The sequence below is a fragment of the Lissotriton vulgaris genome, chromosome 5 (assembly GCF_964263255.1).
Source record: "Lissotriton vulgaris chromosome 5, aLisVul1.2, whole genome shotgun sequence".
NCBI lineage: Eukaryota > Metazoa > Chordata > Amphibia > Caudata > Salamandridae > Lissotriton > Lissotriton vulgaris.
This window is the reverse complement of record NC_141693.1, coordinates 1,179,651,087-1,179,664,155: the sequence shown is the minus strand read 5'-3', so window position 1 is coordinate 1,179,664,155 and position 13,069 is coordinate 1,179,651,087. Positions and strand designations below refer to the sequence as shown.

General features: G+C 43.3%; 1 protein-coding gene across 1 annotated transcript in view; it reads right to left on the bottom strand.

Moving 5' to 3' along the window:
* The window catches only part of LOC147712221 (uncharacterized), a 183,037-nt gene extending 175,677 nt beyond the window's left edge, over window positions 1–7,360 (bottom strand). The window contains exon 1 of the mRNA XM_086920299.1: window positions 7,286–7,360. Within this exon, the coding sequence (XP_086776425.1) occupies window positions 7,286–7,337 (52 nt within the window). The 5' untranslated portion in view covers window positions 7,338–7,360. The remainder of the gene's footprint in view (window positions 1–7,285) is intronic.
* Between the last annotated feature and the right edge of the window lie 5,709 nt (window positions 7,361–13,069).

The window sequence follows — 13,069 nt, the reverse complement described above, 5'->3', positions numbered from 1 at the left end:
CTTTGGGCAGAGAAAGAGATGTTCATAAAATGGCGCCCATAATCCTACGTTCCTGGTGCGTATATGACTTTGCCGGTGAAAGCAAGTACATAGCTATAGAAGAGTCAACAGTTTGACCTAGGCTTGCAAAGTATTTAATCATCATCATTTACAATCTCTTCAGCTATACTTAAAGGAGTTAGAGCATTTGTAGAGTAGGTGACAGCTCCATAATGGCCCTTTCAAGTCCCTGTATCTTGGCACTTTGTACAATTAAATGGCACTCTGTACCCTGCCTGGCAAATTAACTTTGAAACATTCAGACATTCTCTTCAATGGCTATTGGAACCTGTAGACAGTGCTGTTCGGGTACAAACTGCATTTTACCCAGTTTTACCACTAACTTTCTAAGGAGATGGGACTTGCTAAGGAGATGGGTGCTAACTTTGATAACTTCTGGCAGTTCTACTGTGTTGTAAGTACCTTCTGAAATCTGCCTCAGGCCCAATCATTCGTAATTTTAGCTAATTAAACAGGAGCTGGGTAAAAGTGAAGTTTCTCTACTATTTGCCTAATCACCATGTAAATAGAAAAGAGCGACTGCTACTGGAAATAAAGAGAAGTTTATTTGCTAGTTCTGCAGCTGCTGGCCAAACTACATATTTCTTTTATTTTTGCCAGTGGTCGGCTTAATAGTGACATTTCTTAGCAATTTCACAGCTGCTGGACAAACAGTACTGTTCTGCTATTTAATCCACAGCATGGTGAACAGTAACATTTGTTTACTATTTGCACCGTTGCTACCCAAAAAGTGCACAATCTCTGCGATTTTAGAAACAACTTGGTAAATAATGATGTTTCCTTTCTAAATGCAGTTTGCTGGCATAATACCTACATAAAAAAATAAATATTGTCCCCGAGCACAATTTCACAGATAATATTTTATAAAGAAAAAAGAAGAAAAACCAAATCCAAATATTTGAAAGCAAATATTTGGATTTGGTTTTTCTTCTTTATAAAATATTGTTATCTGTGAAATTGTGCTCGGGGACAATATTTATTTCTTGTATCCTCTGTTTTTACAGAGAAATCTTGTGGACGCTAGTGGCCGTTTTTCCCCTGTTCCCTTGAGCCACTGATTTGAGGAAAGATAGGAGTAAGTGGTGTTGCGCAAAATTAACCCAGCCACTAATTCATAATTGTTATAATACCTACATAATCCCTATTATTTAGCCAATATCTGGGTAAAATATTGAAGTTTTTCTCCTATCTGCAAGGTTGCTGGCCAAATTATAAATAGTCTCCATGTAAACAGCAGCTGGGTAAATGGCAGAGAAAATGCACCATTTGCCCGGTGGCCGGCTAAATAGCCATTGATTAATTTATAACTGTTAAGTGTTCCAAAATGCCGGATGCATTTAAGAGCAATGCATCTACCATGAAAAGACCAGAAACGAATAGTGAATATGCCAACAACATTGGAAGGTGAAATCCAGTGTAAGTGCTCGCACAGGCAGCCACCTTTTAATGTTTTTTGTTGTACTGTGCAATCAAATAACGGACTATTCACTGGGGGTCTGTTTCTAGCTGCCCATGTATCCAATGATCTACAGCGAATTACATTCATTCTTAGTCAACCTAGTAATTTAAAATTATATTTTAGTGTACCATGCAGTACGTTTGTCCAAAATACTAATTTTACCCATATATACGGATGGTGTGAAACCTGTTAAATAAAGCTCTTGTTGACTGTTGATTTCAGTAGTTCTATCTGCCAAGGAGGATTCATTTTATTAATGTATCAAGCATGGGATTCTAGTCAATAGAGGTGAGTGAGCCACTGAAAGCTCGCGCCCGATGCCTGGCTCTGGCTTAGTTCGATATCCTGTTCGAATTTCGAGCCCATACTGAGCCGAGCTTTCCTGTGGCTTCTGCCTGCCTCCTTTCCTGTACCCTCTATGTGGCGTTAGGGACATAGGTGGCGTGTATGACAATAGCAGCCTCATTTAAGAGGTTTTAGCTCAGGGAAGTGCCGCAAGGACTCTTTCTGGACTACCCTGTGTCACAAGAAAAGTTCAGGAATGCACAGTGTCTATATGATATGGTGCATTTCTGCTCTTTTCCCCAGCGCTGGCGCACAATGGGCTGCTATGTGCCAAAGCAGACAACCTTACGCCATGTTGAAAGGGTGCCTGCGTTGTAGGAGTGATTGTTTTTGTACAGGAAGGGATTCCTTCCTGCACAAAAACATTCATTAATGGTGTTTTGCTCCTTTTCTTTGTGCCACAGAATGCAGCACACATAGAAAGAGCAAAAAACAAGGAGAAATAAAATTATTTCTCCTCTTTGCGCCACCTTTACGCCTTCCCTGGGGAGGCATACGTTTTTGGTGCTGCCTCAGATTTACGATTCCTTGTAAATCTGGGGCTGTGTCAAAAAGCCAGGAATGTTGCTTTTAACGCCCACAGCAACACTCATTGCACGCCCCTTTAATGCAGAAAACTGTGTCAAAAGGGAACAATATTTACAAGGCTGTGTTAAGCCACTCAAAGTGGCTTAGCGGTGCCTCGTAAATATGGAGCAGGTCATAGCGCCACTGGACCGTCGCAAAAAGTGATGCACCGGTGGCGCAGTGGCCTTGTAAATATGCCCCTGGGTTTGAGTCTCTGCGTCAACTCAACATCATGTGATTCTGGACAAATCACTTACTCTCACTATGGCTATAACAATGAATGCAACCTTGTGTAATTTAACTGGTGCTCTGGTAAAGCGACTCAGTACCTTCGTGTTGAGTTCACGCTATATAAAAATGCACAGAGGTAAAAATAAAGCCTTGCCATAAAGAAAGACAAATAGATACCAGTTTGTATAAAGTGAAATTGGAAAAACTGGATAAATTGTGGCATCCACACTTGAATTGTGGGATTCTAGGCAAATATTTTAGTTCACCAAAACACTTTTTTCCTGCATTATTGCGTATGAATGCACTTTCAAACATGTGAGTTCAAAATACCAGTTGTACAAAAACCTATTGCGTGTGATTTAACAGGATATAATGTTGTTCTATAATAATCTGGGCCAGGTATAAAATTTACATGGCAATTGTCTCGCCTCTTAGGCCCAGATTCTCTTGAAATCACGGAACACAGCAGCCAGAAATGCTGTGCTGTGTTGCAGGACAGGGAGGAAGCAGGAGGGTGCCATATCTACAGAGGTATGTCTCCCTCCTCCCCTCTCCTTAGCGCTGGCTTAGATTTTAGCTGCCTTGCACCAGACACACCTTAGCGCTATATTGCTAGGGTGCATGCCTGAGTCTACCATAGGTTTTGTACTGGAAGGGTGCCCTTCCAGTGCAAAATACTATACGTATGCACACTTTAAAACGTTTTCTACTTTGTTTGTTTGCTACACAGTGCAGCATGCATCCCAAATCAGAAAAGAAAAGAAAAAGAAAAACATTTCTCGATTTAAATTTCCTTTCAAATGGCGTTAACTTTTGGCACTAAACCTGGGGCCATATTATCAAGAACGGCAATAAAATTATCGCCGCTTTAGCGGCAGGAAACTGCGCTAAAGCGGCGACAAGGGGCTGCCAGGACATCAAACCTGGGCTTCTATGGGATTTCACAAGGGCATATTATCAAGCCCCATATCGCCGCTTTAGCGCAGTTTCCTGCCGCTAAAGCGGCGCTAATGTTATTGCTGTTCTTGATAAAAGGCCCTTTGTCTACTATTGTCTGTAGATGGGTTTTTGCGTCAAAAGGTTGCATGGGAACACCTATGTACTACCCATGTAACTACCACTTGGAGCTAAGTAACATAAAGCAATGCTTTGAGCTACTTTGCGTTACTTTTAGGGTACTTTCTAGCGCAAGCAGAACGAAGGATGGCCGCCAGTTCCTGCTACTTATCCGCTTGAATTGAAATTTGTTTCTGAACATTGTCAACTTGACCAGTCTAAACTGAGGAGCGTTAATTGAAGATTCCTCAATAACGGTCCCCTCTGGAGACCATCAGAAATTTGATTTCCTGCTCCGCTGATGGTTCAAGGAGCAACGTGCTCCCCGCCTTGGAATTTGACCGAAGTGTAGTTTCTAAGAATTATTCAGCACAAGGGTCTTTTGTTACACTATCTCATAGTCCTGAAGATGGTCTGAAGGATTCACACCAAGAAGACCGAAACGTCGACTGTATCTTCCTAATCCTTGTTTTTAAGAGATATTTTAAGTGTATTGGTAGATTGACTTTTGCAACACAGCACTTAATATATATATTTTTTGGATTGGTTGTTTTTTTGACATTTGAAATATAGGTGTCCACAATGAACTGCCTTCTTTAAATGTCTATATGAGATTGATCTTTCATTATACATGCACCCTTCTTTTAAATGATTCATAATAAGAAAATATATATTTTTTGATTATACGATATTCCCGTGTCCTTTTATCATTCCTGTTTATTGAATATGTTCAGAAGCATGATTGGTTAACAGCTTCAAAATGAAATGGAGATTTAAGATCAATTATAAATGAATTTTTTGTTGTTCTACAGTTAGAAATAATTAGTGAAGTGAAATCCCTTGTCGGCACACATCACCTGTTAATATTATCAAGAACGGCAATAAAATTATCACCGATTTAGCGGCAGGAAACTGCGCTAAAGCTGCGACAAGGGGCTGCCAGGACATCAAACCTGGGCTTCTATGGGATTGCACAAGGGCATATTATCAAGCCCCATATCGCCACTTTAGTGGCAGTTTCCTGCCGCTAAAGCGGCGCTAATGTTATTGCCGTTCTTAATAAAAGGCCCTTTGTCTACTATTGTCTGTAGATGGGTTTTTGCGTCAAAAGGTTGCATGGGAACGCCTATGTACTACCCATGTAACTCCCCCTTGGAGCTAAGTAAAATAAAGCAATGCTTTGCACTGTTTTGCGTTACTTTTAGGGTACTTTCTAGCGCAAAACAAGTTTTGCACTGGAAAGTACATTAGTTAAAATACATTTTGTGCTGGTTAGCGTCACTTTTGTATGCTAACCCAGCTCAAAATGTTTGTGAATCTACCCCCTAGTTTTTAAACCTAAACCATTAGTGCACTATCAGCCGGATTCATCAAAGGAAATTCGGCTCGCAAAGGGCCAGATTCTGAGAATCTGGCCCTTTGCGAGCGCTATTTTTGCATTTGGGATTCATCATCCCAAATGCAAAAATAGCAATTTTAGAAATCGCTAAATTGCGATCAATTGCATTTACGGAATCTCAATTTGAGATTCCTTAAACGCAATTCATGAACCATTTAAAAATTGCGAATTCGCAATCTGGGGCCGCTATTTACCGCAAAGTCGAACTACGTGGTAAATAGCGAAAACTTAGAAAAATGCACTTAAGCGCATTTTTCTAAGTTGTATGTTACACACACACATGTCCTTTGGACATGTGTGTGCGCAACACCAGTGTAAATTACCATTTCAGTGGTGCTACAGGGTGTCCTTTGGACACCCTGGCACCCTTGAAATCGCATCCTTATTTGCGATTCGCTATTTGCTAATCACAAATAAGGAGAATGGGGAGTCATTCCTTATTTGCGATTAGCAATTAGCGAATCGCAAATAAGGAAGCTGTAGGAATCACAATAAATATTGCGATTTCTACATGAATCCCGTTTTGCGAGTCTTTAATAGCGATTCCTTAATAATCGCTATTAAGGACTCGCAAAACATGACAATGATGAATCCGGGGGTTAATTTCTAATAAGTACTATAAGTACTTCGAATTGCAGTGCTGTGCTGTAACTGATGAATGTCAAATCCTCACACATTAAACAAATACACTTTTCGTAAATTCTAAGCGACTTTATCATATTTTACTTGATGGTTGTTGTGTGATTTACATAGAAACATTTTCAGGGCTCGGCTCATGCACAGGCTCTAAGATCCGAGCCAGACCCTTGGCTCGATTCTCTCCCTGTAAATCTGTTGGCTCGCCTACCTCTACAAGTCAGCACCCTTATTTGGGCAATTTATTTTTTATTTTAATATAGCGCGACCTCAACCCGAAAGTATTGGAGCGCTTTACAGAATGCTGAGTCGATGCCGAAACTCGAACCTCTCAATCCCTAACTTCAAAGTCGGCAGATCCGTTCCCCCCCCCACCCACCCACCACACACACACGCACAATAAAGGCTCCTTCGAGCACTTCCTCGGCAATGCCAAGCCGTCGCCACTTCAAGCACCGCATTTGACTGCAGCAGTCAGTAAATACTCTACAGCTTCTGGGGCACCTTGCAGAGTGAGCGGTGACTATAGGAGAGCAGAAGAGGCTCGCCAGTGCCAACGAGAAAGCAGCGCAGCCTAACCTCAGATAACGAGGAAGCAGCAAGGACTCACCTGGGCCTAGGAGGAAGCAGCACAGACTGACCATAAAAGTAGCCTAGAGGTGGCTTGTGCGGGAGCAGCGCAGGCTCGCTAAGGTCTATGAGGACGCAGGGAAGACTGAGACTCCCAAGGCCTATGAGGGAGCAGCGCAGACTTACCAGAAAAATAGCCCTTAGGTGGCTTGTGAGGGAGCAGCAGACTCCCTAAGGCCTATGAGGAAGCTGCACAGACTCACCTGGGCCTAGGAGGAAGCAGCACAGACTGACCATAAAAGTAGCCTAGAGGTGGCTTGTGAGTGATCAGTGCAGGCTCGCTAAGGCCTATGAGGGAGTAGCGCAGACTCCCTAAGGCCTATGAGGGAGCAGCGCAGACTCCCTAAGGCCTATGAGGGAGCGGCGCAGACTCCCTAAGGCCTATGAGGGGGCAGCGCAGACTCCCTAAGGCCTATGAGGGAGCAGCGGAGACTCCCTAAGGCCTATGAGGGAGCGGCGCCGACTCCCTAAGGCCTATGATGAGGCGGCGCAGACTCCCTAAGGCCTATGAAGAAGCAGCGCAGGCTCGCTAAGGCCTATGAGGGGGCGGCGCAGACTCCCTAAGGCCTATGAAGAAGCAGCGCAGGCTCGCTAAGGCCTATGAGGGAGTAGCGCAGACTCCCTAAGGCCTATGAGGGAGCAGCGCAGACTCCCTAAGGCCTATGAGGGCACGGCGCAGACTCCCTAAGGCCTATAAAGAAGCAGCGCAGGCTCGCTAAGGCCTATGAGGGGGCGGCGCAGACTCCCTAAGGCCTATGAAGAAGCAGCGCGGGCTCGCTAAGGCCTATGAGGGGGCGGCGCAGACTCCCTAAGGCCTATGAAGAAGCAGCGCAGGCTCGCTAAGGCCTATGAGGTAGCAGCGCAGGCTCGCTAAGGCCTTTGGAGACGCAGGGTAGACTCACCTGGGCCTCCGAGCAGTGCACAGAACAGGAGCAGGCAGCCGATTCGAATCATGATGAACTCTGCGCAGGGTTTGAGGCTTCCCGCGCCGTTTACATCCCAAAAGCTTACCATTTATCTTAATTCCTAGTCTTAGGGGATGAGGGTGGGCTGACAGAAGGCTACTTATGGACTTAAAGAAAAGCTGCAGTCCAAGCATCGCGGTGAGCTTCTGAGGGTCAGGGGGAGGGGGCAGGAGGGCCCTGGCTATATTATCCGGCACTATGTTTAAGCGTTGTGCTAATACGACACACATCGCACAAAATAGCAATTTGTAAGTCCAGCAGACATCTAAACGCCATTAGACCCGAATCAGGCGAGAATCTCCCAATTTTTAAAGTGAAAAATGGCTTTATTTTGGCTGTTTCCCGCCTGACAATACCTCAATAGAAGGCAATGGTCATAATACATTCTCTCAGTTATTTTTTTTTTATATCTCTCACATTCCTCGTCTAAAATGTTGGCATATATGCACACTATTTCCTCACGGAAAGTCCCCCTGCAAGGCGAGGCACCACTTACTTCTTTGAGCTACAGAACTCACCTCTGTGTTTCCATAGTGAAATTAGTGAACCTGACCCTCGCACCCACTGTGTTATATTCTTCCACGAAGAGTTGCTGGAAATAAAAGAGTGGAGATAATACATTTTCTCCATCTTTCACATTTGACCCTATTACATAAATAGTAAAAAAATAGTGCAAAATACGTTTGCTAAGATGAAAAAAGAGCATGCTCGCTGTCTTTTTAATCTATTGGCTACCCACTTTAGTTTATAAGCTGTCCATATGTTAGACATGCTTTTATAATCCATTTACTCGTGTTTTTTTTGTCTTGGTGCTAACATCTTACTGTGATATGGTCTGGAGCAGGATCTGTTTGACCATTTCCATATTGCAAGCTGCAGAGATGGTGCAACCGGATATGCATTTCTATGCCTGTTGTAGCATTGCCCATTCACTTGCCTATATATCAAACCTGAAGCTATGCCTACCTCTGAATGTCTGTTGGGGATTTGGTAACGTCCGTCGTAAGGCCCTCTGAAATGCTAATTGGGCTGGGACAGAATACATTAATAAAATGATCCCTGCAGCTTACTTCAGTGCTGGCTGCTTTCAAGTTATCTTGTTGAAGCAAGTGGAGTGAGGCCATTAACGGTTTGTCTGCTGTATTCAAATCTTTGCAGCATTAACACAATTGGAGGAGCTGAGAAGCAGTTTCTTGGTCTGGCATTGGCCAAGACCTTCAGAGTGCAGTAACATTATATATATATATATATATATATATATATATATATATATATATATATATATATCCTACTGGCGGTCGCCAGTAGGTAGTTATAGTTAGGACCTAGTTACCCTTGGAAAATGGCAACATTCTATTCCCAATAACTTTGGCGCCGATTGACGAATCTTCGCGAAATTTTCAAAACAAATGTTTTGTTGATATCAGCTCCTATGTTGAAAGTTTGGAGCTGATTTGTCAAGAGGGGGCCGAGAAAAAAGGGGGGTCCCAATATGTCTTTTCTCCATGTTAATTTCCATATGAAACTTTAGACAAGGCTACAGGTCGAACGGGTGAAAGGAATTACCCCAAATTTGTCAGAGAAAAGGGTCTTGGTCTAGAAAGCACGCTTTTGTTTATTTGCTGTAAATTCGTTCAGTAGTTTTGGAGATATATTGAACTTGACAGATATCGATATTTGGGAATTCTGCCATCTGATTGGCTGAGGCATTACGAGCACAAGCTTGCTGCTGATTGGCTGCGAGCGGTGCGAGCGGTTGCAACTAGGAAGTGTTCGCCTCCATTTTGTGATTCAGTTGAAGCGAGTAAGGGGAAAAAAAGGCGAAAAAAGTGGGGAAGGGTAGGAGCACTGTCACCTCTGTGGGGTGTTTAGGGTGTACTACAGAGGGGGTGCGAAGTAAAGTATTCACCCCTACCGGTGTGAACGTGGTGGGCTACGGAAATAAAGTGAGGCATAGCCTAAAGTCTGATGCTGCTAAGGTGAGCTGGTGCGGGACTCGGGGATTAAAGCTTGAGCCCAAATTGTGTGTCTTATGCTGTGAATGGTCAACCTCTTGTGGAAACTCCACGAGTATACCAAACGCACTACCTGTTTAAAGTATTACCATTAGAAACAATTACTCCATTGTAGCTAATCCTAGTAATCACTCTTCAGAATCTTTTCAAAAAATAATCTTATATTTCTTCAGGCTATACATTGATTTTGCAAGTACAGAAACATAATGAGTATATGCATGATAATACAAAAATCAAATACTTCAACATGAGTATGTAATAATTATCAAAACAAGTGAACTCAATCCGTCTTATACATTAGATCACACAACTGTAAAAAACAATTGAATGGTCAACGAACACAATTCACGAAAAAGCCCAATGCATTTCGGGGGGTTCCCTTCTTCAGGGCACTGAAAGAAACAAAACAATTTATCAACTCATTGTAGCAATGTATTACTACTCTGTGTACAAAGTAACTCACTAAACTCACTTTAAATTATTCTTGCGTGGGCAGTTCTATTTACAAAAGCTGAAAATGGTCAGAACAAGTGAAACATGATAGCCATGGCCATTGCCATGTATGAGCTTATTGTAAAGGTCAAAAGTGATATAGAGATTTAAAATCAACTTATGTAGTTGCAACGCCACCAGAAAAACACCATGAGTGTATGGACTATACAAGCCAGTTCACCTAGATGAATTACACTTTCAAAAAACACCACTAAGTGAGAATCTTAAAGCCAAATTTCTGTGTGAAACACAACTCACTTGAAATAAAGAACTAGAAGAGCAATAAAGTTGAACGTCATATGAAGAAAAAACCTGTCGGGATAGCCCTGGATAACAAAACAGAAGAGCCAAACCACTGTTAAAATGAAACTAACTGCTCATGGAGTAGACAAGACAAACTAGAAGCTACGCCCCAGCACTTACTTTGTTAAAAGACAGTAGTATGATTAATCCGTGATCTCTCTGAATAAATGCAGTTAGCTCCAAAAATGCACACTTGCAGACGCAAGTTAGAAGGTCGTCTGAATTCTCTTGGTTGCAATAAACTGTTGTTTTGTTGTTAACCTCCACGTGTTGTAGAATGTTTTAGAGAGTATGTTGATAGAATACGTTGCATTTCTGACTTCTATGTGTACTTGAATATTAATAAAATTGTTTATATGGAAAATTAGAAAGACAGTAATAGAGAGAAGTTTTGAAAGCTAAAAGAATCAAGGAACTATTTTAATATGTTCTTTATTACCTACTGGCGGACGTCAGTAGGTAGTTATAGAGTTAGGACCGAGTTTCCATAGGAAGAACATTTTTTGTTTTGCTTCTAACTTTGGCGTCATTTGATGAATCTTCATGAAAGTTTGAAAACTAATTCTTTCTTCATATCAGCTCCTATGTTGAAAGTTTAGGGGTGATTCCTCAAGGGGATGCGGAGATAAAAGGGGGGGTCCCAAAACGTGTTTTCTTCATGTTAATTTCCATAGGAAAGTTTAGACAAGGCTACAGGTCGAACTGGTGAACATAATTACCCCAAATTTGGCAGGGAGAAGGGTCTTGGTGTAGAAAGCACACTTTTGTTTATTTGGTGTAAATCCGTTCAGTAATTTTTGAGAAATATCGAAATTTACAGATATCGATATTTGGGAATTCTGCCATCTGATTGGCTGAGGCATTACGAGCAGGAGCTTGCTGCTTATTGGCTGTGATGGTGTTGCAACTAGGAAGTCTTGGCCCGCCATTTTGTGATTCTGTTGAAACGGGTAAGGGGGAAAAAGGGCGAAAAATGTAGGGAAGGAGGGTAGGAGCACTGTAAGGTTTGTGGGGGAGTGCGAAGCGAAGTAGTCACTGTTACCGGTCTGAAAGTGCGGTGTTGCTCAGAGTAACATGGTGCCGATATGATATGGTGCTACACTCGGGTATGAAACCGAGAGTCTAAACTGTGAGGTCATTGCTGTAAAGTGATGTGGTGTGGCGTTTGTAACATACGTGTGAAAGTAGTGTTACTTGGGGCCAGATGTAGGTAATTCCGATTTTAGAATTACCGAATCTGTATGATTCGGTATTTACCGATTCGGTAAATACCGAATTGGTATTGCCCATTGATTCCTATGGGCCATGAAGCCCATAGGAATCAATGGGAAATACCGATTCGGTATTTACCGAATCGGTAAATACCGAATCCTGCAAGGGTGCAGGGGTGTCACTTTGACACCCTCTAGCACCCCAAGTACAGGCTTGTGTGACATGTGGCACACATACATGCCCTTAGGGCATGTCTGTGTGTCACATGGCACAGGTGTACATGCACAGATGTGCTGTACACCTGAATTCGGTATTTTACCACCCAATTGGTTTGGATGATAAAATACCGAATTCAAACAGTGCTACCTACATCTGGAATTTACCGAATCGGTCAAATTACCGATTCGGTATTTTACAGAATCTGTAAATTTACCGAATCGGTAAATTTACCGAATCTGTAAAATAAAGGGCCCTACACCTCAATATCCAATTACCGGTCGGTAACGGCCGATTTCGGACGTTACCGACCGGTAATTGGCGACCTACATCTGGCCCTAGGTGTTTATACCATACAGGGAGTGGGAAGCAAACTACTTACCGCTACTGTGTGTTGATATTATAACGGAAGCGGGAAGCAAAGTAGCCTACCCGTGTGAAAAGTTGGGGATGAAACTGAGGTGATTGCTGTAAAAGGATGGGCTCTGGGCACTGTAGTATACGTGTGCAAGTAGTCTTAGTAGGCATTTATACCATACAGGGAGTGCGAAGCGAACTACTGACCAGGACGTGCATTGATACTATACCGGAAGCGAAGTACTCATGCCTACTCACGTGAAGACTCGGGGATCAAACGGAGCTGATTGCTGTAAAGCCAATGCCACGTGTCTGTAGGGCAGCGCTGCCCGCTGCCTCAGGCCTTCAGTATGGTACAGCAGGTCCTTAAAATGAGACAGATGTGACTGAATGAGGTCAGAGATCACATTACACACGGCAACATCGCTTATTCGTACATGCGCACTCAGGCTGATGCATCCCACCCCTCCCACAGCACCGCGCTCACGAGGTGCCTGTAGGGCAGCGCTGCCCGCTGGGTCAGGCCTACAGTACGGTCCAGCAGGTCTTTAAAATGAGACAGAGATCAGACTGAATCAGGTCAGAGATCACATCATTACGCAGAGCAACATCGTGTGTTCGCACCTGCGCAGCCAGGGTGATGCACCCCACCTCTCCCACCACACTGTGCTCAATTGGAGGCCCTGTGCACCCAGGCCGCTCTGCTTACCTGCTGTCATTGTTGTTTGAGAAACCACTACGGGCAGCAGTGCTCACAATTCAGGTGGAGTGATGATTGCAGGATTATGTACACCTCATGGATCCCTTTCGTAGACGATGGGCAGTAGGGCTCACAATTTAGAGCCCGTGTTGATTGCCAGGATGGTGTACACCTCATGGATCCCTTTTTTTTATTGCGCATTGTGAAATGCGAGGTGGATGCAGCCATATCTCCTGAGGCCGTGTGGAAGAAGAGGGGCATGCGTCGTGCTTATCCTATTTATACGTACGCAAAGAGGGCTGGGCTTGCGTACGCCAGGCCAGCGTAGGGGTGTGAATAATTATTCCGGGGACCTGGGCGTTGTTCAGTTCCTGTCTGGCCAGGAAGTGTACTTATGTGGGTTTCTTTCGTAGTTTTGACCTCGCA